Genomic DNA, 27,331 nt, shown 5'->3' with positions numbered 1-27,331 from the left:
CTGCAACTGGGGTCAGTGAGGCTTGGGGGAAGCTGGACTGGAGGTGGAGAGGGCCCTGCCAGCCCTGTGTGCTCGGGTGTGGCCCTGGCTAGGGGTCATTTTGCTCCAGCCACATTGTCTTTTCATCTCCAGTCACCAGATCAACTTCTGCCTCACCCCCAGGGCCTTTGCTCTTGCTCCTCCCCACCAAGTGTCCACACAACTCCCTCTTTCACTCATTCCAGTTGCGGTTTCATGTCCCCTGACCTCCCTGGCTAAGCCCCCACCCCTGACATACACTTGTTGCCCCCATCAATGCAGGCTGCATGGTCCTGTTGCCCCATTCGAGATGATCTCACAAGGTTGTGCTATGGTTCTAAGGCCATTAGAACGTGCAGAATGTGGCTGCGTTTCCCACCTGCTGCCTGTGGATGCCCCTGCCCCAGGCCACCTGAAGAGCGAAAGTGATCATCATCGCTGGCTCCTGCTGACCCACAGTTCACCTCTTGCTGGCCTGGAGGCAAAGGTCCTTCCTCCCTCTCACCACCCCATTTGAGAGAAGAGATTTCCGGGCTAAGAGAGCTTACAGCATCCTTTGTCAGGGGCATCATCATCATCGTTCAGTTGCTTAGCCGTGTCCGATTCTCTGTGTCCCCATGGACTACAGCACACCAGGCTTCCCTGTCCTTCACCATCTCCTGGAGTTTGTTCAAACTCATGTCCATTGAATCAGTTGCCATCCAACCATCTCCTCCTTTGTTGTCCCCTTCTCCTCCTGCCTTCAGTCTTTCCTAGCATCAGAGTCTTTTCCAATGAGTCAGTTCTTTGCATCAGGTGGCCAAAGTATTAGAGCTTCAGCTTTAGCATCAGTCCTTCCAATGAATATTCAGTGTTGATTTCCTTTAGGATTGACTGGTTTGATCTCCTTGCTGTCCAAGAGACTCAAGAGTCTTGTCCAACACCACAGTTCAAAAGCCAGGAACATAGGACCGCATAGAGCAGAGCTCAGCCATCTCTTTGTGTCAAGGGCCTGAGAACAAACATTTTCAGCTTTGCGACTTGCTGGACTCTCTTGATTGTCCACCTCTGTCCGTCATGTCATGGAAGCAGTCACAATGGATGCTTAGTGGGAGGTATACATCTTTGCCAGGGAAACTTGACTGGTGGACACCATGTGAATTTCATGTCATTTTCATGTGTCACAAAAGAAGTCTCCTTCATTTTTTTCACCTACTTCGAAATGTAGACATCACTCATAGGGTGATGCAGTCCTCATACACATGGATGGCAGTTGGCCCAAGCTCACGGGCCGGGGTCTATGGATCCACCTCCAGGCGATGTCACTCTGACACTCAAGCTCTGATGTTTCCTCTGCTGAACCTGGAGGCTGTGTGGAGGACACACCCTAATGTGATCCAGATCCTACCTCCTGCTGGCCACTTACCTTGAGAGGGTGGAGCCAACAGACTGTGGCCAAGGTGACATCATGCCATGCATGGTCAGACCTATATCCCCTCCCTGTGGGTTTGACAATATGAGTATCTGAGTTGGAGGAGCCCACGTGTGGCTGAGGGCAACCTCCAATCAACACCTAGCAAGAAACAGGGCCCTCGGTCTTAAAGCAGCAAGAGTATAAATCCTACAACAATGTGAGGGGGCTGGAAAGTGACCCCCTCCCCAGTCAAGCCTCCCAGTGAGCTCTGAGCCCTGGTCAACACCAGCGATGCAGCCTGTGCAAAGGACCCAGCTCCACCGGCCCTTGGAAACTGTGAGATAATCAATGTGTATGTTGTTTTAAGCCTCTGTTTGGGGAAATTTGTTACATGGCAGCTGCTTACTAATACAGGCCATATGTGGTGATAACCCCAGCTTCTGACATTTGTCCATCCACTCACTACTTTACATCCAGTATGCATTTATTGAGCACTACGTATACACTCACTCATTTATTTATTTATTTATTTTTTCACTCATTTATTAATGCTGCCCTGCTAAAGCCCACAGTGGAATGACAGGCCAACCTTGCCCAGCAGGAGACTCTACTGCACAGGGCTACTCCCCCTGCTTCCAATCCAGTCCACAGTGTACTCACCCCATTGGCTGACTCCATATAACCACTGGCTGACATCATGGGGTTCTAACCCCATTGACTGACTCCGTACAATCATGTGATCCCAGTTTGGCCAATGAGGGCTTTCCCTTACCTGGCCACAGAGACTGATTCAACAAGGACATGCGACTAAAGTTGGGCCAATCAAAACCTTCCCTGGGACTTTTGCTGCTTCCTCTTGCAGAAGAGGTGCTGACTTTTGCTGGGGCTGTTAAGCTCATGTGGGGATTTAGTCAAGGGCTGCTGGTACCATCTTTGTTCCAAGGTGGGGAGACTTAAGGAAAAAAGCCAAAAGCAAAGATGGCAGAATTGAGAGATAGAGAAGTGGACAAATCTTTGTGACACTGTTTGAGGGTCCTGGATCCAGCTGAGTCTGAAACCAGCTGGATCAGAGGGAGTCCTGCTCCCAGGGGATACTGGGGCATCAGTGGTTGTCAAGACTGTGGGGCTCCTGGCATCAGGTGGGTAGGGAGCAGGGATGCTGTCCATACCCCACAGTGCCCAGGACAGCTGTAAAACACAAAGAACCATCTAGTCCCAAATGTCAGCTATGCTAAGGAGGAGAACTGAGTTAAATCTATCCCTGGACCTCTCAGTTCCACAAGCCCAAAATTCCCATTAAAAAAAAAAAAAAACCTGCCAGTTTCAGTTGCAGTTTCTATCACTTGCAACCAAAATATTCTAACCAAACTTGGAGGGAAGACTCATGCAGGGGGTTTTGGCAATGGAAGCTGCAGGTGTCCAGCCTAGGTGGGCTTCATCCCATGGGGTGGGGTGGGAGGATGGATCAGGTCTTATACTTTGATCATTTTTAATACGTTTAGAAATCTCAAGTTGCAAGGATGGTACAGGGAGTTCCCGTCTTCTGGCACCCATTTTGTCCTGACGTTAACATCTTCCATGAGTGTAGAACGTGTCATTAATATACTGTGATAGACTAAATTCCTCAATTCAAAAAAAATATTTCTTTAGTTTTTCCCTGAGGTCCATTTTCTGCCCCAAGACTCCCCATCAGGATCCCAAATGACATTTAGTTATTACATCTTTGGGTTGTGATAGTTTTTCAGACTTCCCTTGTTTTTACTTATTTTATTATGTATTTATTATGGCTGTATTGCAGGGTATTTGGGACCTTTGTTCCCCTGAGCAGATGTTGAACCTGTGCCCCCTCGTTAGAAGCGTGGAGTCTTAACTACCGGACCATCAGGGAAGTCCAGAGTTTCCTTGTTTTTGATGACTGGACAGCTTTGAAGGGAGACTGGTGGGATATCTTGTAGAATGTCCCTTGATTGAGTTTTTCCAGTATTGTTCTCAGACCTTCACAGGCAGCGCTAGTGGTAAGGAACCCACCTGCCAATGCAAGCAGATGTAAGAGATGTGGGTTCGATCCCTGGGTTGGGAATATCCCCTGAACGAGGGCATGGCAACCCACTCCAGTATTCTTGCCGGAAGAATCTCACGGACAGAGGAACCTGGTGGGCTACAATCCATAGAGTTGCACAGAGTTGGACACGACAGAAGCAACTTAGCACACATGGTGGTGTTCTCAGGGTTAGACCAGGGTTTGGGGCTTGGGGAGGAAGACCACAGGGCGAGGAGCTATCCCAGTCCATTACCTCAAGGGTCCCTGCTGTCCACACCTAAGATCACGGTCAGTGGCCATGGAATTTCTCCGGTGTGTCTGAAACCTGTTGTTTTTGGAGGCCTTCCTGGGATTTGAATGCAACTTTAGTTTAGGATTTCATGACAACTTGATTGTGACATTTGTCACCCCTTTGATTACAGGGTCGATTGCCTTTTGCTTTCTCTTTCGTTAGTCTGGTGAAATTCACACGACATACAATTAACTGTTTTATTATTATTGCTTATTTATTTTGGCTGCTCTGTGCCCAGTCTTTCTCTAGTTGTGGAGAGCAGGGGCTACTCTCTAGTTAGGGTATGGGGGCTTCTCTTGTTCATGAGCACGGGTAGGGCACTTGCGCATCAATAGTTGTAGCACATGGGCTTATTTGGGCCTTAGCTTATGGGATTTTTCCTGACCAGGGATATTGAACCTGTGTCCCCTGATTGGCAGGTGGACTTTTAATCACCAGAGAAGTCTACAATGGACCATTTAAAAATGAACAGTCCAGTGGCGTTTTGTAAGTACATTCACCTTGTACAACCACCACCTCTAATTTCAAAACATTGTCATCACTCCTTTAAAACACTGAATCCCCAATAAGCAGTCATCTTCACCCCCTCCCTAGCCCCTGACAACAAGGAACCCACTCTCTGTGTCTGTGGATCTTCCTGTTCTGGATGTTTCCCATCAGTGGAATCACACCCTGTGTGTCTGTCTGTCTCCTTCTGTCACTGAGCATCATGTTCTTGGGGTCCATCCATGTGGTAGCGAGTGTCAGGGCTTCATCCCTTTTCATGATAATGTTCCTGTGTGTGGAGGGACTGGTGTGTGTGTCCACCCATTAACTGAAGTTGAAGTTGTTCTTGTTCAGTCATGTCCAACTCTTTGTGACCCCATGGACTGCAGCACACGAGGCTTCTCTGTCCTTCACCATCTCCTGGAGTTTGCTCAAATTCATGTCCATTGAGTCAGTGATACCATCCAACCATCTCATTCTCTGTCATCCCCTTCTCTTCCTGCCCTCAATCTTTCCTAGCATCAAAGTCTTTTCAAATGAGTCAGCTCTTTGCATCAGGTGGCCAAAGTATTGGAGCTTCAGCTTCAGCATCAGTCCTTCCAATGAATATTCAGGGTTGATTTTCTTTAGGATTGACTGGTTTGATCTCTTTGCAGTCCAAGGGACTCTCAGGAGTCTTCTCCAGCAACACAGTTCAAAAGCATCAATTCTTCCGTGCTCAGCCTTCTTTATGGTTCAGCTCTCACATCTGTACATGACTACATTAACTGAAGTACATGGGGTTGTTTCCACTTCTGTTATGAATTGTGCTGCGATGAATTTGTTTTTTTTTAAACATTTTTACCATAATGTCCCCAAACTCACAGTGATCCTCACCAAATTCTCACAAAAACCCTCCAAAACAGGTACTGCGATTTTTCCCCATTTTACAGGTGGAGAAACTGAGGCACGTGGAGGTTAAGTAACCTGCCTGGGGCCCCAGAGCCAGTAGCAGAGCTGGGATTTGAACCCAGGAGGTCGTAACCTCATGCTCTGCTGCTGGAGCTCCATCCTCTTGGCTGGTCATTTGTACAGCCCTGGGGATATCAAATGACCAGCTCAGTATCCCACTTCTAGAACAGCTCTGATACCCCCAAATTCTCACCCGCTGGAACCCAGCTTCCTGGCTTCACCCAGCAGGTTCTGATGGGGACTCCTGACCTGAGGCTGGGGAGTCTGGCTTCTCCCTAAGCCTGGGGGCAGATCCCACAGAGTGATCCAAATGCCCCTGATGCCCCTCAGGAGCCTGGCCACTCGCATGCCACTGGAGCCTGGACATGAGTCAGCTGGTCCCCCCCGCCTGGCTTGGAATTTCCCTGTGGGTCCGGGTAGATCCAAGGTGAAGGTTCAGGAAGTCCCAGCACAGGTGACATCAGTGCTCAGAGCTGGCTGTGGTTTACAGCCGGGAGGTCAGGCTGGGGCAAGGCAGGGCCTGGTCCACCTGCCTGGATCCTCCTCTGGCACTTGTGTTGCAGGGACCTGTCCTGCACCACAGGGGCAGGGGGTCCATTTCTTTGTGACCCAGGAGCATAACGGATGTGTCCGGTGCTCTGTTCTGTCCCTCGTGTCTGGCCCCAAGATGATAAACATTTAGTGGATGAATGCATGACAAGGCATTAAAGCTGAGGTCCACCTCCTCCCCCCACCACAGCCCTCCCACCCTCCTCTGGGTAAGCACCCCCTACCACCGGCCTACACCTACCGCTGCTCCCCTTGCCAACCACCCCCACCTTGGCCGGCTCACTACTGGCCCTGGATAGAAAGAAATTCAGAGGGACTTCCCTGGGGTTCCAGCAGTTAAGAATCCACCTTCCAATGGAGGGGAAGCGGGTTAGATCCCTGGTTGGGGAACTAGGATTCCACATGTCTCAGTTAAGCCTATGTGCTGCAATAAGACTCAATGCAGCCAAAAAGAAATAAATAAGAAAGAAATACAAACTTTGGCTCTTCGGCTTTGGGGCAACAGCTCCACCTCCTCCAGCCTCCTTCTTTCCACCAGGTGAAATTCACAGATGTGGCCTCTAGTCCAGCATATGTGGCAGATCAGGTGACCTCCAGCCCCACCCTGACCATACCACACCATTGCTTCAGAACCTTCAGTGGCTCCCTAGTGCTCCAGGATAAAGGCCTGGCCCTAGCTTTCTGTTGGGTGGGTGGGGGCGGGGAGGGTAACAACACCTCCTCCCTCTTTGCAGCCTCACTGCCTGCTCCCCCCATAGGTGTTCCTTGGGGCCTTGGCACATGCCAGCTCTCCCCCTACACTTCTTCCCCTGTGGGCTTGGTGGGTGAACTGCTGATCTTTCTTCCCCTCCCACCTGCTCCCCAACCTCAGGGCCCACCCAGGACCCAGCCTGGGGTTGGGGGGTACTAGACAGGTGTCACATATAACCCCTGCAGCCCCGGTGTCCCGGCCCAGCCGAGAGGCGGGAAGCCCTGTCTGGGGCGGATCTCAAACCTGTTGGACAGGTTTGCTGTTCCCAGAAGTGGCCCCGGCTCAGAGGCAGCCTAGCCGAGCCTGGCAGGATCCAGCTCCCGGTCAGATCCGGCGGGAGGGAGCTGTAGGGCCCTGGAAACCGCCAGCCAGCGCCGGCGACTAAGGACGCCTCGGGGCAAGTGTCAGGTGGGCACAGAGGGGGCGTGGTGGCTGGACAGGGCGGAGTCGGCTCCGTGTGTGCGGGAGGACTGGTTGGGTTGGGAACAGAGGTTGGGATGAACCGAAGGACAAGGGGACAGCGATCGAGAGAGAGACGCCGTCGGGGGACGGGGGGAGGAAAGACGGAAAGTGACCGGAGGCCGGGGGACACAGACATGGCTCGTGGGACCTTGCTGCCTCGGTTTTCTGTTATGCACCCTGGAGGCGCCGATTGGGGCTCCAGAAGGAGAGAAAAGAGGAGAGCGGGAGAAGAGATGGAAAAAGGAAAGGAGGCGGGGAGAGGAGGGGAGAGGGAGCCGGGAATCGACCACTGGGCTGGGGGGAAGCGGGTGCAGAAAGGAGAAGTGGTGAGGGACCCGGGCCCGGAGGAGCGGGGAGGGAGGAGGCGCTGAGCGGCCCGGGAACGCCGGGGCTTTCCAGAATGTGGAGAAACAGGAAGTGGCGAGTCCCTGCCCCTGCCCCCGGGCCGGGTCCACCTGCCCCGCCTCACCTGCCCATCACCCGGCTCCTCCTCCCTGGGCGAGCCTAGCTCCGGGGTCCTGCCCCGGAGGGAAACCGAGGCTGGTGCGGGACTCCTGACTTAGGCCGAGAATCACCTGGCTCAAAGGGAAGCCTCCAGTGATCTGACCTCCATCCGTGTGAAGTTTTCTGCTCTTTGGGAATAATGATCCGCATGGGGAACTCGCCTGTGTGTTTGGTGCTAACATCTCGCCCATTTAGCAGGAGGGAACGCCGAGGCTCCGCGAGAGGGAGCCGCTCGCCCGGGCTTCTCCTGGGTCCCATTTCTGTCCTTGGTACTTCCCACGTCGAGTGCCTGAATTTCACCAATAAAAACACAGGACTTCCATCTCAGTTAAATGTGAATTTCAGATACATCGAGGCTAGTTCTTTGGTATAAATATAGCCCAAACGTTGCCTGGGCTATACTGGCACGAAAAATTATTCTTCCTGTACCTGAAATTCACACTTAACTTTGTGTCCTGCATTTTATATGGCGACCCTACTTCCTTTAGCCTGGTCAAAGTGTCTGGGGGACAGTCAGGTGCCCCTCCATGGGGCAGGGGCAGAGGGAGGGGTTGAAGAAGAGGCTCTTTGACTTAAAGCAGAACTCCACCAGCAGACCCGTGGTCTTCTGTGAGCCTGTCCCCACCAGATGAAAAGACTTGGTCACTTCTGACGATTGAATGGGGTCACTTAGGTGACTCCATGATCCAGATGTTCACCTGGAAACATTCATAACGTCTTAATACTAGGCACTGTTCATTTAGCTGTCTGAAAAATAAAAGCCACTATTATCTGTGGGAAATGGAGGCACAGAGAGGTTAAGTCACTTTCTGGGGGTCACACAGCACCTAGGGCCAGGTTTTGAGCTCCAGAGCAGCATACATTCTGGTCTCCCAGGCTGCCTTTCGAGATTCCCTGGAAATCCCCAAATCTGACTAATTCCCTAGACATCCCCAGACTTGGCAGTTTCCTTCATGCTGAGATGGCTGGACCCACCCCAGCCTGGGCAAACTGCCCCCATTTCAGGCAGAATTACCAATAGAGATCTCGTGCTTTTCTGAGGTGGATGTAGTGGAGGTTGAGTCCACGCCTCTTGGCAGCTCTCTCTGTGACCTGGGCCATCTGTGGAACAGTTCTGCACCTCAGTTTCCCCACCGGCAAAACGCAGGTACTATCAGTCAGACCCCAAAGGGCCACAGTGGGGGCAGGGCCAGCTTCATGGGTGTGTAACTGGGACTTCACTCAGGCCTGGAGCTTGAGGGGCTGTGCTCAGTTTAACGGTCCCAGTCTTGAAGTTCTTGCTACTTTTTGAAGAAAGGGCCCTGCGTTTTCACATGTCACTGGGCCCTGCAAATTGTTTGATGGTCTTGTGTGAGCAGAAACTGGAACATGCCACCAGATGCTCTGCGAATCAGTTTATTCACCCTTTTGAAGCTTAAGTCTGTTGCTCAATTGGATTTCTTCTCATTAGCTATAAAGAATAGTTCCAGGGTCAGGGTTACAACTCAGCTGCCAAAAACAACACGTGCCAAAGTGAAGCTCCATCTGGATATTACTTCTCTCTGGGTCCCAGTTTCCCCATCTGCTCCCTTGTGCCTGTGGGTTTGGGTACAGGAGGTCCTGAAGTTTTAGGGCAAACAGATTTTTTTTTCTTTTCTTGGCCACACCCCATGACATGTGGGATCTTAGTTCCCCAACTAGGGATTGAACCCATGCCCCCTCCAGTGGATGCAAGGAATCTTAACCACTGGACTGTCAGGGATGTCCCAAGGCAAACAGATTTTTTAAACATACTCATCTTCCTTACCAGATCTGGCCTTTGAACAGCTTTTAACTTGCTCTTCCTAAGTTTAGCTGTCTGACAAACTCCTACTTGAACTTCAAAGCCTCAGCCTCAACACCCTCTCAGCACCACCCTCCATGATGCCCTAGACAAAGATCTTGTTCCTCACTGGCCCTATGGCTGATCTTGCAGATGGGAGTGTCTGGTCCCAGCTCTGTTTCCCCTAGACTGGGGGCTTCCTGAGGGCAAGGATGAGAACTGAGTCCTCTCTGGGGTCCCCGGACTTGTCCAGCTCAAGGCCAGGCACATAGCAGCAGCCATAAGAGTTCACTGAATAGACAAGCATGTGAAGAGGTGGCCTCTAAATTCAAGGGGTTGGACCAGGTACAGGAGGCCTCTGGCTGGCTGGTGAGGTGGGTCCAGGAAAAGGTGGCAGTGTCTTCACTCCTGCTGGGGAGGGGGTGGTGCCTCCTGCACTGGCTCTGTCTGACCTGCCAGGCCCAGCCCCTGGTGGGTCCAGTAGACTCCAGTCACAGGAACACAGCAGGCCTGTGCCACAGCTGAGTCCCATCCTGTGCCTGACAATGAGGCAGATCCCAGCGTTGTTTGCATGAGGCCCCTGGAAGCCCTGATGGGGAAGGAGACAGCAGGGGAGCCACTCACGTCTCAAGGCCTCTGCCTGAGAGGATCCTGCTTTTCTCAGGTTGGCCTCTGGGTCTTATCAGACCCCCTCCGCCTGGCTCACTGTCCGGGGGTGGGTGGTCCCAGGACTCCTATTCTAGAGTGGAGATAGATTAATGAGCAGACTACTATTGGTAGGGAGGCAACCAAGAGAGGGAGCATGATAGAGGGACCCAGGGCCCTTTCAGATGGTTGCGAGGCCAAGGTCTGGGCTGTCAGAGAACCCCAGTGGCTGAAAGGTCAGGGTCAGAGTGCACCAGGGGAGGGCACAGTCATGCAAAGATCTGCAGGTAGGCATCGTTCTTCATGCTGCAGAGGAGGAAACTGAGGCTCACTCGAGAATTCGAGCCCCTTCCAAAGGCAGAAGGGCATCAAGGGGCTGGGGGAGGGGGCGGTCACCGCGAGAAGGCCCCGCGCCCAAACCCCGCCCACCAGAGGTTCCGCCCCCACGGCATGACCGGAAGTGCGCGAGCCCCCCCAAGATGGCGCCCGAAACCCGGAAGTGAGCGCTGCCGCGGCGAAGCTCGGAAAAACGGAGGCGCCGCGGGCTCCGCGCCCGGCCGGACCCGGGTCCGAGGTGAGGCGCGCTCGGCTCCACCCCTGGCCCGCTCCCGCTACCCCTGCCCGGCCAACCTGCTCTCCCCGGCCCGCGCAGGCCATGGCACCTCGCGGCCGCCTGCGCCCCGAACCGGGGGTTACGGAATTCTGGGGTTCCGGGGCCGCGGGCTGGGGGAGCGCGGCGGCGTATCCCCGCCCTCATGGGCGACCCCCTGATCCCGCCCTCCGCCGCGACCGTCCCGATCCCGTCCTTCGCAGTCAACTTTAACCCGGTCCTCCTCGGCGACCCCGGACCTTGCGCCGCTCCGTCACCCCCGCCTGACACCCGCCTTGGCATGAATCCTGAAACAGGGCGACTCCCAACCCTTTCCTGTCTCTCTCCTCGCTGATTCCCTGATCCCCCGCTATCTGGCGCTCCCTGGTGATACCAGGACTTTACTTTGGTGACCCTTGACCCCGTGCTTCTCTGTGACTCTCCTGCACTTGGTGACCTCCTGGCTGCTCCCCGGCCATTCCTTGACTCTTCTCTTCTTGTAGCTCTCCAGCTCCATAACTATAGCCCCTCCCTCTCTGGGTGACCCCTGATGTCAGGCTCCTCGCAGATTCCCACCCTTTCTCCTCAGTGACCCTTCTCCGCGGATTCCTGCTGTCCTGGCTTCGCCGCCGTGCGTTTTTATGGGTGCGATCCCATGGCTTTGGGATGGGACCCTTGCTGGTATAAACTAAGCAGGCAGAGCATGTTGGGTGGGAGTGTCTCCTGGAGCTGGGCGGGGAGCGCTCGTGGGCAGAGGCGGCCCCCACCCCAAGGCTGCCGAGACCTGGAGCCTGTGGAGCAGTAGCCTGTGTGGATTGATGGGGAAGGTGAGGTGTCCTCCCAGCACCAGAGCACTGGTGGGGAGAAGCTGGTGCCTGGGAGCAGAGGCATGGATAGCTAGGCAGGAGTGTCTAGCATCATGTTGTTACATTCTGGAAAGGGAGAGAGAGCTGAGTGTGGGAAGTGTGTTAGTCCTGCCTGCCCTGGGCCTCCTTTCTGCCTGTCCACTGCCTGACTGGCCAGGTATGGTCCCCTCTGTTTGCATCTGGCCTGGAAGTGGTTTGGGAGGAAGCCTGCTGGCAGTTGGAGGGGTGGTGAATGTTGCACCTGTGATGAGGGGGGCTGGTGTTGGACAGACTTTAGGTGGGCACCTGCCTACCTTCTGCCAGGCCATGTGACCCAACTCGGAGGCCAGTATGGTGGATCTGTCTCTGTAGGAAAGATTCGAGGCAAGTGGACTCTTCCCAGAGTCCAGAGGGAAGAAGGGCCACCTGTCAGAGGCTGTTCCAGGGAAATCTGTAGAGGTCAGGCCCACCCTTTCTCCAGGCTAGACAGCCTGAGCTGGATCTGACCCTGATTTTGTGTCCCCGCCTGGGGCTCTGTGTACCTGGCTGCGGAGGGAGCTCAACAGTTACAGAAGCTGCAAGCAGAGGAGTGTCTGTGTACCCCATCCTTGGGCTGAGACTTGGGCCTGCTGGGCCGCCTGGGGAGGCCACTCCCTGCCCATCTGCACTTTTTCTTCCAAAGGCCCTGTATTTTCCTAGGGGAGTCCCCAGAGGTGGGTGATGGCTCCTCAGGGCTGTCTACTTGGGCCCTGGGTGAGTGGGCAGGAGATGGGTGATCCCTGGACACCCCTGAGCCAGAGAGACCAAGGTGGGCATCGGACAGACCCTGGGGAGTCTGACAAGTGTGAGATGCTATCCCCAGGGACAGCCAATGTGAGGACCTAGGGGAAGGCATTCGGGGATTTCAGAGGGCAGGAGGGCCCTTTGTTTAACTCTGTGCCTCTGAGCAGACGTCTGCTCACACCTGTCTGGAGCCAGACCTGCCGCGCGTGTGTGTGTGTGTGTGTGTGTGTGTGTGTGTGTGTGTACATTTGGGGGAGATGTCTATGCTTTGATAAGGGGGTGAGGGGCTTTGTTTCTGTGTGTGTGTGTGTGCACATTTGGGGGAGATGTCTATGTTTTGATAAGGGGGTGAGGGGCTTTGTTTCTGTATGTGTGTGTGCACATTTGGGGGAGATGTCTATGTTTTGATAAGGGGGTGAGGGGCTTTGTTTCTGTGTGTGTGTGTGTGTGCGCACATTTGGGGGAGATGTCTATGTTCTGATAAGGGGGTGAGGGGCTTTGTTTCTGTGTGTGTGTGTGTGTGCACATTTGGGGGAGATGTCTGTGCTTTGATAAGGGGGTGAGGGGCTTTGTTTCTGTGTGTGTGTGTGTGTGCGCACATTTGGGGGAGATGTCTATGTTTTGATAAGGGGGTGAGGGGCTTTGTTTCTCTGTGTGTGTGTGTGTGTGTGTGCACATTTGGGGGAGATGTCTATGCTTTGATAAGGGGGTGAGGGGCTTTGTTTCTGTATGTGTGTGTGCACATTTGGGGGAGATGTCTATGTTTTGATAAGGGGGTGAGGGGCTTTGTTTCTGTGTGTGTGTGTGTGTGTGTGCACATTTGGGGGAGATGTCTGTGCTTTGATAAGGGGGTGAGGGGCTTTGTTTCCAGGGGAGCCCGTGTGGCAGAGCACAGAGGAGGCAGTTGTCTTTGAAGTTGGGGTGGGGCAGCATTGGCCTCAGGTGGGCAGCCTAGGGCCAGGTCTCTCCAGCTGCCTGACCACCCCGACCCTTGCTGGGGTGGGGAACAGAGGCTGGACTGCCACTGGGGACATGACCAGCTGGCTGGCCCAGCTCGATTCTAGTAAAGTTTCAGAGCACCCCCCCCACACCCCACCCCTGCCAGCCAACAGGGGCTGGGCCGGAAACGCTGACCCAGCAGAGGGCTCTGGCCTCATGAGCAAGCCGGCTGGGAATAAAGAGGCGACTGTGTCCAGTCTCCAGAGGCTGCCTCCCTCCTCACAGGGCCTCCGCCCCGTGAAGCTTTCACAGTTGCTGGCGGGGGCGGGTCTGCCTGTTCCTCATGTGGGGTCAGGTCATGGAGAAGTTGGGGCACCTAGTGGCTGACACGAAGAGTGGGGACATGGGCCCCCTGGGCAGCTGCACAGGTCCAGGGTGTGTGTGTGAGTCTGCCCACGTATGTGCCAGTGTATTTGTGGACACACACATGTGCAGCAGTGCATGTACTTGCTGGAGTGTGTGTGTGTCACGTGTGAGTGCTGCGTGCACACGTGTGCGTGGTGTCGCCTGTGTGCATACATGTGAGAGTGCACACATGTGTGCCTTGCGTACGTGCAATCCATCAGCGGGCCAGCTTGGAGCGTCTCCAGCTGCTTTTCCGCAGCCAAGGGCCTCATGGTCAGGAGCAGGGAGGGCTGGCTGCAGCCAGCCGCCTGGGGTAGCCAGGAGCGAGGTCACTCAGGCCCAAGCCTGGCCAGCCCTGCTCGCCCACCATCTCCCTGTCTGCCCAGCCCAGATATGGCCTGGTGTCCGTGGGCGCCAGTTCCCCCTGGAACTGCCCTCTCCCCTGCTGCTGGCAGGTCAGTCCTCCGTGGGCCAGCTGAGCAGGGCTGGGATGGAGCCAACTTTCTGCATCTTCCTGCCATGGTGACAGCCACCAGCCTCCCTCGCTGGGGGGTGTGGCTGCCCTGTCCTCAAGTGGGTGACTCAGGTGAGGTCGATTTCTGATGCTCTGGGCTGGCCCAGGTACCCACTGCTAAAGCCTGTCATTTATATATGGTAATGTGGACCCTGAGAACACGATGCTCAGTGAGGGAAGCAGACACAGAAGGACACACAGGGTGCAGTTCCATTGGTGGGAAATGTGCAGAACAGGCAGATCCACAGACACAGAGAGTGGGTTCCTGGTTGTCGGGGGCTGGGGAGGCCGTGGGGGAGACTACTGATGGGAGTGAGCTTTCCTTTCGGAGGTGATGGAATGTTCTGGAATTAGATGGAGTTGGTGGTTGCACAAGTCTGTGGATGTATTGAAGGCCACTGTGCTGTTCACTTTAGATGGATGAAGTGTATGGCATGTGAATTGTGTCTCCATAAAACAGAAAAGTGGTTAAAAAAAAGAAAGCAGGGCCTGGCCTGAGGTGAGGGGGTGTTGGCTGGCCCCATGAAGAGGGCAGAGGAGGTGCCATCTCCCTGTTTTATGGAGGGTGAACAAGACTCCCCTGGGAGCTCCCCAAGCCCCAGCTCTGCCCTGACAGCTGCCGGCAGGAAGTGGGCTTGTGGGGAGGCAGGCTCCTAGTGCAGGGGTACCTGAGTCAGGTGTGGGCAGGAGATCCTCCTGCCCCTCCCTGAAGCCTGGCCCTGTAGAAGGAGGCGCCCTGGTAGCTGTAGATGGTAGTGCCCTGACCCTCCTGTAGGCTCCCGGTTGGCTGGGATACCCGGCACATTTCCCCAGCCCCACCCCCTCCACCCTTCCATTACAGTGACTCCTCTCCGGTCAGCCCTACACTCCCGCTGTGCTGCCCACGGGGCAGAAAGGGCGTCCACGGTCAGCTATGCTGGGACACTTCGGGGGAGGCGTTGACTTGGCCCCTGCAGGGGGTGGGCCAGGGGAGCAGTGGTCACCCAGCACCTCCCTGGGTCCTCAGGCACCCCTTCCATGCCAGGCACTGCCCAGCCTCCCCTCAGCCCCAGAGAGGGGCAGGTGCTTCCAGCCTGGCCTCCGTCCCCAAGTGAAACCGAAAGTGGCCTCTCTGGCCTTCCTGCCGGGCCACATCCCGGAAGGCTGGCGCCTGGCATTTCCCGGGAGTTCGGGTGGGCGGGAGTCACAGCAGCCTGGGGTCAGAGGCTGACCCAGGAAGTGGGGACGAAGTGGGGAGGAGTGGTATTGTGGGGCAGGGAGCCTGTGTGGCTCTGAGTCAAACTGGGATGGGGTGAGAGTCCCTCTCAGAGATGCCCAGAGCCACCAGGAGCCAGGGCCCCCTGGAGGTGAGGTGCAGTGAGGGAAGGCTGATCCAGGAGCTGTGACAGTGGGGGCGGGGGTGGGTGGGCAAGCCTGAGCACTCCGCCCCTGAGCCCTGTCCTATTCTGAACATTCGGGTGTGTCCTCACCTCAAAGATCAGTGCCACCAGGGCCACTCTTCCCCAGCTTGGGGGTGTGGCTCTACCCTGGAAGCTGCAAGGTGGGGCAAGAGACCCCTCCCTACCACTCACCCATAGCCCTTTGGGGGCCCTTCTGCTGTTGCTTGGGATATGTCAGCTGACCGGGGGTTTGAGGGGGGGTTTCATCAGATTTGGGAGCTCAGCCTGTTGTCTGGGGGGCAGGACTCAGTGAGTGAGCCCCCAGGTGGGCGTTGGGGGGTGTCCGGGACACCCTTGGAGGTGGGTGATCTTCACTGTGGGAACCTGGAGGAAGGCGCCCCATGCTGGGACAGAAATGGAGTGCAGCTGCCCCCACCAGATCCAGACCTGCCACTCGACTTGCAGAACCTGCCCATCTAGATGCCCCAGCACATTCCTGCACTGGGGAGGGGGGGAGGCCCCACCAGCTTGCAGCTCCTCCGTGGCCCTGAAGAGGCTGCCCCATGAGGGGCCACTGGGGGCTTCACCACCTCCAGGCACCTCTGGGGTCTTACCGTGCCTAGCCCTACCGTCCACCTGTCCACTTGTGGGCTGTGTCCTAGCTGTGTTCTGAGGTCAGCTCAGTAAGGGCCCCAGAGATGCCCCTGTCTTGATCCTGGGACCTGCAGATGTGTCCCTTCACATAAAAAGGGATTTCGCAGGTGAGATTAAACTAGGGGCCCTGAAATGGGGTGACCCTGGGTCCCTGGGGCTCCAGCATCATCACAGGGTCCTCATGAGCCGAGGACTCTCTCCAATGAGGCCGAAAGGGACGGAGGGTCAGAGCCCAGGGGCGTCCATGTGCTGCAACTGCGGCTGCTCTAACCATGGGGCAGCCCCTTGGAGAGCTCTGCCCTGCTGGCAGTGTCAGCACTGAGCCAACCTTGGGAGATCCAGAGCTAAGGCTGGTGAGCTTGCTTGGACGTCTGACCTGCAAGCCTGGGGGAGGATTTGAGTTTGTGGATGCTCATCTGCACAGGAAAAGCAGACATAGGCCTGTTGGTGGGTCTTGGGGCCTCTGCTGCTGCGACTTAGGAGTGTCTGCCCTCTTCCCAGCACAGGCCCTTCCTCCTGCAGCACAGGGGTGCTCTTTGGCTTGGGCGAAGGTCTCTTGTGATGTTCTTGGCACCAGGCTGGACCATCAGTGTCCAAGGAGGGCGCTGGCCAGTCTGACCACTCGCCCAGGAGTAATGTGATCTAGCCGTGGGGAGCACCCTCCTCTCTCTGTCTCTGGGCTCTCCAAGGAGTTGGGCAGAGGGACCTGGTGTGCCAGCTGGCCTGAGACTCTTGTCATCAAGCAGCAAGCGTCAGGAGGAACAGACTCTTCTCCCTGCCAACCCTGGACATCAGTGCTCAAGGACTAGGATGTCAGGCCTGCGGGATTCAGCTTAATGTCCACTCAGGGGAGGAAGATCTGGGGGTCCGAGGAGACCACAAACTCAGTGTATCTAAAGCCTTTTCAAGACCACGAGTAAACACGAGCTCTGAGCAGGCACTTCCCAGAACAGGAAGCCTGCATGCATGTGCCCTGTCATCATGGGCAGCCACTCCAAACCTGTCCACATGGATGCAGGTTGGAAGGTCTACCAGCTGCAAGGGGAGGCCAGCTGGAGTGCCATCCTCCGCGCTGTCTCCTGATAAGGCTGGACCGCACCTGAGAGTGGGGACCGGGGATCAGAGGCCCGAGACCTAGGCTCAGCGTTTCCAGCTGTGACTAAAGAAGCTCCTTGTTCTCATCCCCCTTCCCTTCTGGGCCATTGACTGGGTATGAAGGGCTCCATGCCCCTAAGCTGTGTCCTCAGAGCTGGCGGGGGTGCTGACTGGCCTCCCGAGGGCTGTGAGACTCTGACAGGTCCTTATAGATTTGAGGTGGCCCTCTAGGTGTGGGAGCTGCTTTGAGAAGCACCTGGCCCGCAGTCGGCCCTCAGAGTACCCTGGGCCAGTGGCTCTGTGCCTGCTAGTGCCTAGGTCTGTGGGCGCAGACACAAACAGTGCAGGTGGCCCTGCATCGGTGCCTGCAGGACTCAGCCTGAGGGTCTCCGCTTCTGCATAAACGTTCATCTCCACAAACATCACTGTCACCTGGGTCTGGGGTTGGTTCTCCTCCAGCTAGGGTTTGTCTTTGCCTTTCATCTGAACGTCCATGGGCGGCTGTAACAGCTGACCACAGGCTCAACTTAAACCACAGGGATTTACTCTCCCAGTTCTGGAGACCAGCTGTCTGAGATCAAGGTGCAGCAGGGCGGTGCTCCCTCCACCCACTCCAGGAGAGGGTCCTTTCTTCCTCTCCCAGTTTCTGGCATAGCCTGTGGTCCTTGGTGTCCTGGCCTTGTGGGCACAGCACCCCTGTCTCTGCCTCCGTTGCCACATGGCCACTCCCAGGTCTCTGTGTCCAAATTTCCCTCTTGTAAAGACACAGGACCCACCACCCCATCTTAAGTCCTTTTGTCTGTGAAGAGCCTGCTTCTAAGTGAGGGCGTGTTCCTGGTGGACCTGAGCTTGGGGGTCACCCCTCTCTCCAGCGTGCCTTCCCTGTCCTGTCACTTCGGCCCACACACGCTGGGCCCTCCTCCATAGCCCTGAGCCCCCATTGCCCACCAGCTGGCCCTGTGTCCCCATGTGTCCCACCTGAGTACCTGGCCTGGTCAGTCAGTGAGAAGGGGCCCCTGAGGCTTTCCTTGGGACTCACCCCCTCCCTTTATGGCCCACCCACGGAGGTAGCCGTCCAGGTGCCTGTGCCCTTCTGGGGATCCTGACAGAGTAAGCTATGCCAGCCAGCCCAGATGGGACCTCGGGGCGTGGCCAGTGCCCCCAGAACAGAGCTCTTTCCCTTTGCCTGACCTTCCCTGCCCCTCTGCCCCTCCGACTGCAGCACATCCTGACCCGGCTGGTCCCCTCTATTAGGAGCAGAGGAGACTCTCTGAGTACCCCTGCTGGGGATTAACCCTAGGCTTTCTCTGACCAGTAGGGCAAGAAGGGGCCTCCCCACCCCAGCCCTCCCCCAGACATCTCAGATCCAGCCCCCTGATTCCACCCAGGCCACTGCCCCCACCAGCCCCCCCACTCATTCCCCCATCCCAGATCCCAGGGCCAATGCTCAAGAGTCTAGCTGAGGGGTGGCCAGAGGGACTGCTGTCCTGCAGCCTGGGGGAGACTGGGAGGTACCTGATGCCTGGAGAGGGGGTGCCTGGGGGGTCTGGTAACACATGACCACCGGGGCCCAGGCACCACCAGGCAGGGGTCCTGGTGGCTGGTTCCGAGGGTGCCTGGGGGGCTGAGCCCTTAGTGTGCATCAAATGGCCCACCCCGGGGGACTGGCCCTGCACTGAGGTCTGGCCAGAGCACCGAGGTGAAGTGGGCTCAGCCAAGAGGCAGGGGTGGCCGTGGTCACCCACCAGTTGGGTGCATCCAGGGATCAGGCTGCCCCAGACCTGGCTTCTTCCCACATTCCATCCCCTGCCCCACCATCGTCCTGTCCAGGCCACCAATTCCTTGATCTTTCTGTTGTACAGTGACTCATTTGAAATGTGATCTCAAAAGGAAATCCTGCAACTCAAAGCTGGGTGAAGTGCGGGCCCCTCCCCAAGAGCACCTTGCGAGCACCCCTGCTGCACGTGCCGTGGGGCTCACGTCTCAACAAACATATGCTGTGGCCCGGCCTCCTTCATGCCTGGGGAGTGCAGCCTCTGAAGCTTGGGAGCTGGTAATGCTGTCCTGACCCCAGGGAGGTGGGCAGGTTGGGGCCACTCAGCAGAGGTCAGAAAGTGAGGGGATAGGAGGACTGTGTTTGAGCGTGCAGTGGGGTGAAGTGGGCTGAGGTTGGTGGTGGGGCCCGCAGATGACCTTGAGTCTGGGCATCCAAGGACGGTGACGCTGTTGCGATGGCCTCTGGGGGTGTGGGGATGGTGCTGGGCAGTGTCGGCTGCACCCCAGCCCCTGACAACCAGGAGCCCACTCTGTGTGTCTGTGGAGCGTCCTGTTCTGGACGTTTCCCATCAATAGCATCACACCCTGTGTGTCCTTCTGTGTCTGTTCCTCTCACTGAGCATTGTGTTCTCAGGGTCCATCCATGTGGTAGCAAGTGTCAGGGCTTCACCCCTTTTTGTGGTTGAGGGATGGTCCTAGGTGTGGAGGGACACGTGTGTTGATCTATCTTCTGCTGGGGGACACTCGGACTGTACGTACCCTCTGGCTGTTGTGGATGTGAGTGTTCAGGTTGCTGTGTGGGTGTGTCTCCATTCCCCCAGGTGGACACGTGGAGCAGGACTGCTGGCTCCGAGGTTACTGTGTAGCCAGGTGAGGTGCTGCCAGCCCCCAGGTGGCACCATGTCCCCTCCCCCCATTTGGGTTCACGATCCCCAGCGGCCCTCTTGACTCGCAGCCCCGTTGCTCCCCTCCCCACAACCCCCCCAGGTCTAGGTCTGAATGCTCTGCTTGGTCAGAGAAGACTTCTGGGGTCCCCAGGGCATGCCCCCCCCTCCGCATGTCTTGGTAGGACAGGACAGACAGGTCCTGTCACAGGAACCCCTCTTCCAGTTATGACTCCCCCATGGAGCATAGAGAGCCCTCCCCACGGGGACAGCCTCTTCCTCTGGAAGGACGTCATGCCCTGGGTTGCGGTGTGGGGCCTGAGCCTGCGGGGCCAGACACTCAGAACGGGTGTAATGCAGGCCTGGCCTGCTGCCAGTGGGAGTCCCTGGGGCTCCATGCCTCCCAAGGACAGCCCAGGGGTCCTCCTGTGCCATTCAGCCATGGTCTCTGGATGGTGCTTCCCAAGGGAGCAGCCCCAGCCTCTGCAGGTGTGGAGCTGAGAAGCGCCTGGGAGTGAGTATAGGATTGGCCCCACGTAGACCTGTTGAGGAGTCTCTTAAATCAAGGAGCTTGAATTGAGGGTTTCTGTGATAGCTGTGGTCACTTGGGTGGCTTGGGGTCTTGGAGGCTCCAGGTTCCTTGGAGCTCCTGACAAGCCTCATGCCCAAACAGCCCATTCTTCTGATGATCAGACTGAGGCTCACGGAGCTCTGGGCCCCGAATCTTTGGAGGTTATCCAACCCTTAGACGTGGAGCTGGGTTTGACCATCTGCTTGACCGAGGCCACGGGTCCCAGAGCAGCCATGTGTTCCTCCTGGTGCCGCCAGGTCCTGCTGGGAGCCGGAGGAACTGGCGTCCTGCCAGCCTCTCTAGCCGAGGGTGGGCGGCCCAGCCCCCACAGGCTTCCTGAAGGGCTGGACGCAGCCCCTGTCCCTCTGGACCTCGGGTGAAGCACTCACGGGCAGCGAGTGGGTGCAGGCGGCTCTCCCCGCCCCCCGCAGGATTGCACAAGACTCCGTGTGGCAGAGATTACTGGAAGTCCTGCGGATTTCTTCACTCAGGGCTTGGCTGGGAGTGGCAGCCGCCTCCCCTTCCTGCCTCTCTGGGTGATTAATGTCCCGAGGCCTTGTCCTGAGGGGTGCTCAGTCAGCCTGGGGTCCCCAACCTCCATTGGTGATGTGGCCTGCAGTATGTCGGTCCTACCCAGGCCATGGGCAGGTGGGCATGGCGGGGTGTGGAGATCACATGGGGCAGGGTCATCCCCTGTGCTTTCCCCAGCTGGTTGTCTGCCTCCCTTGTCAGTGGGACCCTGTGTTGACCCTACCTAGCCCCACCCGGGTCTGGGGACTCCTCCTGGCTCAGCCCAGCTGCCCAGGGAACCTCGGCACACTTGACCTGGCTGCAGTAGGATGGGGCTCCTGTGGCCCTGTGGCCCCTCCAGCTCAGAGCTGCCAGTTGGCTAAACCTTTTCTCTTCCAGACACTAGTCACAGATCTGGGAGTGTGTCCCTGTGTCTCACGCTAGGCTCCCAGGGCTCAAGGTTCCATTTGTGGGTGGCGGGAGTGGCCCCGGAGCCCATAGGATTCAGGGGCCTGAGAACAAGGGTGGGAGTGCAGCGGGGCCCCTACCCACAAGGGGCTGCCCTCATCCTTGAGGTCTCTGTCATTTGCCTAGGAGGGAGTGATGGGGCAGCTGATGGATCCCCCAGCACAGCCCCTGTGTGGGTGGGGTAGTCAGGTGGGCTGGGGTCATCTGAGGGTTCCCCTAGGGTTCCTGCCGCCCCCTGCCCACTGTCCTCAGAGGCACCCTTCCCCACCCTTTGGGGTTGGAGGGCAACCTTGGGACATGCCTGTCTTTCCCCAGGTCATGATGCCGCCACCACGGAGCAAGAAGCCCAGATAGCTGCCCCTGCAGCCTGGCTCTTGGAGCCCCCTGATGCTGGCAGTGGGACCCGCCATGGACGGGGAGCTCCCTCCGCACGAGGCCCCGCCAGCTGGCAGCGTCCTATACAGCCCGCCGCCGCTGCAGACCCCACTGTGTGGGCCCAGCGTCCAGGTGAGCCCCAGCCCTGGGTGTGTGGGGAGGACCCTCTGGGGGTCATGTGCCACCCCCAAGTCCCTCACAGGTTTGCTGTAAGGTTTCTGATGCCAGGACCACAGCCGGCCCTTGGGAACGCTCGGCCTGGGTGACTGCCCCCACCCATGAGACGTCAATGGCTGGGAATGCCGGCCAGTCACGCTCATCCACTCTGCCACATCACTTCTTTCTCCTTATTTTTCAAGACTTTATTTCTGAAGCAGTTTTAGGTTCATGGGAAAACTGCACAGGAAGTTCCCATACAACCCTCCCCGCTCCCTTCCCCTCTGTTAGTGTCTCAGGGTCCTCAGGGTGCTGAGCCCAGGAGCCGGTGCCCATCAGCATCACTGCTGAGGGCCATAGTGACATTTGGTTCACTTTTATTGCTAGGTGTTCTGTGGGTTTTGACAGATATCAGGTGACCCACATCCACTGGTCGGCATTACAGAGCAGTGTCACCGCCCTAACTCCCTGCCCCATCCGTCCTTCTCTCTCTAGAGGCTCACCTTTTTCAGAATCCTAGAGTGGACACTAGGACACTGTGTAGACTTTTCAGACTAGCTTCTTCCCTTTAATGATGTGCGTGCAGGGATCTTCTGAGTCTTTCCATGGCTTCACAGCCCATTTCTTTCCATCGTCTGCATGTCCCACAGTTGGTTTATGCTTCCACCTGCCGAGGGACAGCTCACTCGCATCTGAGCTCCGACGGCTGCAGTAAAGAACCACAAAGTGATAGAATGACTGCGGGGGCCGGGCTTCCTCATATCACAGAGGGTATGGAGGCCTTGCACAGAGAGGGGGCCGGCATACTCCAGTGAGTCTGGCCTGCCTGCAGCAGAACAGGGCTCCTTCCCTGCAGAAAAGAAAAGAAGTTGAATGTCTTGGTGGGGAGACTTGAGCTGCTCGGCAGGGGAAGCAAGTGGGATGTGGGCTGCATAGGCGCAGCAGCAGCAGCAGGTACACTCGGGCATGTCTTCCTCCGACACTTGCTGGGATGGGAGGGAAAGGCTGGCAGAGGGAGAGAGCAAGGATCCAGCTTGGAGTTCAGAGAGGCCGGGCACTAGGCCTCTGGAGCAAGGCAGAGTTCCAGGTCAAGGGCCCAGAGCTGTCAGGAGACACTCAGACTTCCAAGTGTAGCATCAGACGGGGCTGTAGATTGTGCACAAACCCAGGATCCACCCCGTGCCCGGCTGTGCCCACGAGGCACCCTGACATGGCAGAGCACAGCACCAGGTCAAGTTGAGCAGGCCTTGCTGTTTGGTGGGGAGGGAGCGAAAGCAGCCAGCTGAAGACCCCCCAAAGCCTCAGGCCAGGCCTTCCCCCAGGCACACCTGTGCCCATCCAGCTATGCCCACAGGGGCCCTGCCCTCCTCAGCCCCGCTTCTCTCCAAGCCTCTGCCCACCCATGCCCTCTCTGACTTGTGGCATGAGGTGTGTTCCTTCCTCACATACTATGTCTCTCCGTTTCGTGGGCTTGGAGCCTGCACCTGTCATTCTTAATAACCCTTCAGGATTCCTCCTCCTCAGTGTCCCAGCATCTGCTTAATTATTTCCCCGTTGTTGGGCCTTTGGGGTGACTCTAGTTTTCTGCCGCTATAAATAGTGCCTCTGTGTTTTCTCCCTGCTCCTGGATGAGTCCCTGGGGGTGTGCTTCTGGAATAGAATTCCTGGGTCAGAGCAAGCCCCAGCACAGGCAGGTTTGCAGACAACGGAGCTCTTCCGCAGGGAGTAGGCTCTTGCCATGTCCCATGGTGGTGACCCAGGAAGCCAGCCATGGGCCAGGAGGCAAGCTCTGCAGGGACAGCACATGGGGACCACAGGGGCTGAGATACTGGAGTCTGGGGGAGGATGTTTGGGCCAAGATGGGGACCTGAGTACAGGGAGGTGCTGCGTGGGGGCTGAGCTTTGCTCTGGGCAGTTGGAGCCCACAAAGCAGGCTCTTGGGCTTTGCACAGAGCCTGTCCCTCTCGGGCCACTGAACATGGGGGTGGCCCCTCAGGCCACACTGGGACTGGCCCACAGTATTGACTCTAAGAGCTATCTTTTCTTTATCTGAAATTCCAATTTCACTGGCCAGGTTTCACTGGCTGTTCTGTATTTTATCTGGCAGTTCTGTATTATCTGCTGCACTGCCTGAGCAGGAGTGTCATCTCCTTCATCAGTTTACATGAGGCCTGGGAAGCTCCTGGCTAATCTCCCAGGACCTTCTCCTCCCCAGGGGAGGGCCAGCCTCTTTGTCTCCAGGCAGGCTCTGATTGGCTAGCCTGCATAGGGACCCATCTTGGGACCAGTCAGGTCCCCCAGGCCTGCCTTCTGAAGGCAGTGTGACTCCCACTGGCTGCAAGTATAAAATCCCAGGGAAGGCTCTGACTGGTTGGTTGGGGTCATGTGCCCCCTCTCTGAGCCAGTCACATTCTGTGGACCTTCCTGTTCACCCTGGCCCTCTGGGGAAACGGAGGCACAGTGAACCTGCTGGGAGGGCCCTGGTGAGAGAGGGGCTCAGTGTCCTCTGGACCCTGCCCCAGGGCAGTGGGGGGGACCAGGGACCCTGCCCCGTGACCCCCTCCCCTGATGCCCACTGCTTTGTCATAGGACACCATGCTGCACTACCCCTGGTGGAACAGCTTCTCACCCACGACATACCCAGCCTTCTCCAGCGAAAGCCAGTAAGTGTCCAGCTCCTAAGGTCCTGCTAGGGGCCCCCACCCACAGGGCTTCACTTTGCTTCTCCATCCCACAGTCGGGGCTAAATGGAACCAGAGCTCTCAGTCGGGGAGTGGGGCTTCAGTGTCCAATCAGGAGGGTTGAGACCCAAGCCTTTGACCTGCTGTGATCTCCCTTAATGAGAACCCTCCAGGGAGACAGGCAGCAGTAGTGGGGACAAGGGGGCCAGGGAGGGCCCCACTGTGGGGACTTCATATGGGCAGTGAGAAACTACGGGGCTGAAAGGAGCCTGGAGGGCAACTTCTCCGTGAAGGGCGTTGGCAAGCTGGGTTTTGAAGGATAAATAGGAGTTTGCTGGGTGAGGAGCAGGCCTAGAATCCGGCCAAGGAATGGCCCGTGCAAAGGGCATGAAAAGAACATGCAGCCAGAGCCTCAAGGTTTTTCTGGGGTTCTGTGTCTGGGGACATGGGCATGTGGGCCCTTCCTAAGCAGAGTTTCTGAGGTGCCAGAATTGTTCCCGCAGGCTTGTGACCCCCACCTCTGTCCTGCATGCTGGGTGGGTGGACAGAGTCCCACCACGCCCACCAGCTCAGCTTCCTTTTCCTCCTGCAGCCAGTTCATGAATTCCTCCTTCATCATGGGCCAGCCCTGCACGGACCCCAGCTATGGCCCCGCGGCCACCGCCCCCAGCTTCCCACCAAAGAGCAGTGATTTTCCTCAGGTAGGAGACCTTGGCTGGGCTCTGCACCTCTTGGAGGTGTGAGTGCCAGTGGACGGGGCTTGTGTGGGGGGATAGCCGGTGTAACTTTTCCATAGCAGGGGCGCTGGGTCAGAGGTCATGTCACTGAGGCCAGGGGCCCATCCGCTGTCACTCTTATCTGCATGCAGGTCACAGGCCGCATCACAGGCACTTTGCCCATGCGCTTTCTCCATTCGGGCGCCGTGGTGGGTCCACAATGCCCATGCCTCGTCCAGGGGGTTCACAGGTGGTGCCACGCTTCCCTCCACTCAGCAGCCCTTGATTGAGAGCTGCAGAGTGGTCTGCGGGAAGAAGCCCAGTGCCGCCCTGGAGGGGCCTTAGTGCTAGGGTGACCCCCACCTGGGGACAGGAAGTAGGGGCAACGGGCTGTGTGGTGCTGAGTCTCCCTTGGAAGCTTGGAATCCTCGGCCCCCAAGTGGCTCCTGTGTCTGGGCAGACTCAGTGCACAGTCTGGGGACCATCCAGTGGACTGGCTGGGGTTGGGGTGTCAGGTGCTCAGGTTTCCTTCTGTAAAGTGGGAGCTCGTGGGCCCCACCAGGTGACAGGCTGAGGAAGGCCATGGCACACACAGGCCAGTGTAGGCCTACTGGACTCGCATGGACCCAGGCCAAGGCCCTTCCGACTGGTCTACACCCACTAGGGGCAGCAGGACTGGCCAGAGAGCTAGATGGGGCGGTGGGGGTGTGTGCTGCGGTGACTGTATCCCCCCAAATTCGCATCCTCCTGGGACCTCAGGATGAGGACCTACTTGGCTGTCGGGACTTTGTGGGTCAATTAGTAAAGACAGAGGTCATCCTGGTTAGAGTGGCCCTAACCTTGCCAGAAGTCCTTGTAGAGACACAGCATGGGGAGGTATGTGATGAGGGAGGCAGAACCTGGGCACTGGGGTGGCAGGGAGATCCCAGAGCCTGGAGGCGTTGCCCCCATGCCATGTCCTGGACGCCTGCCCTAAACGCGAGATACGTCTATCATTTGAGCTGCTCCATCAGTGACCTTTATGGCTGCCCAGGAGGTGACGTGATGGTCTTGTGGCCCGGGGAGCAGAGCCTGCCCCTGGGGACACCTGAGACCCCCAGGGCAAGGATAGTGGGGTGGGGACAGGAGTCCCGTGGATCTAGCTTCCCAGACTCTCTAGAAGGATTTGTGGTTTCTACTGCCAGCCACTGGTCCGTGAGGACACCATTGACCACCAGAAGAGGAAGGTTGATGGGTTCACACTCCTAGGGCATCTGCCATGGCCCATTGTCTCTGGGCATTCACTAGCTGTGGGCTGGCAGCTGATGGGCCTCTTGTCCATTGGGTCCAGGGCCTGACTCCGTGTCCAGACTTGTTCCCTTGCTGGGACATCATGTACTGGATGGATGAGGCCTGGGCCATGCCAAGTCCAGGGCCAGCGGAAGCCTTTGTGGGCTGACCCAGCTCCTGCAGCTGCTCAGGGGCCTCGCTCCCCATCCCACTCACCGCTTCCACCACCTCCTAGGCTCTGTCAAGAATTCACATAGCTTCCAAGCCAAGATTCCCCTGGGGCACTGCATCCGCTTCTTGCCTCAGGTGGGAAAGAGCACCCTCATTGCAGGTCATTGGAGGTCACATTAGAGGTCATACATCCACCCCACAGAAGCTCACAGAGTGTGGCTGCGGCCCACTCACCCTCTAGTCTCCCATGCGGGGGTCGACTTGGACCGGGTCTTCTTTAAAGCAGTGAAACGTCTTCAAATGAACTCTCACCCCATTGCCGACCATGGAGTCACACAGGTGTGAGACCGTAGTGCAGCCACAGTCTGACTGTGTCGTCAGCATCCTCCATCTCCCCTGGGACCCCTGTGCCTGTAGCCAAAAGCAGGACAGAGTCCAGAGTGGGCCTGGCGTTCAAGGTTGTTCCCAGCCCAGCTCCCGCCTGGTGGGTCCACTCTGCTCCTGGTTCAGACTGAGTGACATCTCAAGGTGGCTGGCACAGGGATAGCCCCAAAGACATCCTCATCTTGGGACCTGTGGACGTGTCACCTCATGGGGCAGAGGGGACTTTGCAGGTGGGATTAAGCTAAGGCCCCTGAAATGGGGTTGACCCCTGGGG

General features: G+C 57.1%; 1 protein-coding gene across 4 annotated transcripts in view; it reads left to right on the top strand.

Annotated features, from left to right (window-relative positions):
• Positions 1–6,742: 6,742 nt before the first annotated feature.
• The window catches only part of SBNO2 (strawberry notch homolog 2), a 42,858-nt gene continuing 22,269 nt past the window's right edge, over positions 6,743–27,331 (top strand). Inside the window, exons 1-5 of one of the 4 annotated variants that reach the window (XM_069591956.1) lie at positions 10,356–10,467; positions 18,959–19,149; positions 21,621–21,812; positions 24,426–24,499; positions 25,110–25,218. In XM_069591956.1, the coding sequence (XP_069448057.1) occupies positions 21,693–21,812; positions 24,426–24,499; positions 25,110–25,218 (303 nt within the window). In that variant the 5' untranslated portion in view covers positions 10,356–10,467; positions 18,959–19,149; positions 21,621–21,692. Of the gene's footprint in view, positions 6,890–10,338; positions 10,468–18,958; positions 19,150–20,076; positions 20,246–21,620; positions 21,813–24,425; positions 24,500–25,109; positions 25,219–27,331 lie in introns of those variants that run through there. The other 3 variants (XM_069591958.1, XM_069591955.1, XM_069591957.1) reach the window with 3 other exon arrangements.

The sequence above is a fragment of the Ovis canadensis genome, chromosome 5 (assembly GCF_042477335.2).
Source record: "Ovis canadensis isolate MfBH-ARS-UI-01 breed Bighorn chromosome 5, ARS-UI_OviCan_v2, whole genome shotgun sequence".
Lineage (NCBI taxonomy): Eukaryota > Metazoa > Chordata > Mammalia > Artiodactyla > Bovidae > Ovis > Ovis canadensis.
This window is presented reverse-complemented; position numbering and strand designations above follow the sequence as displayed.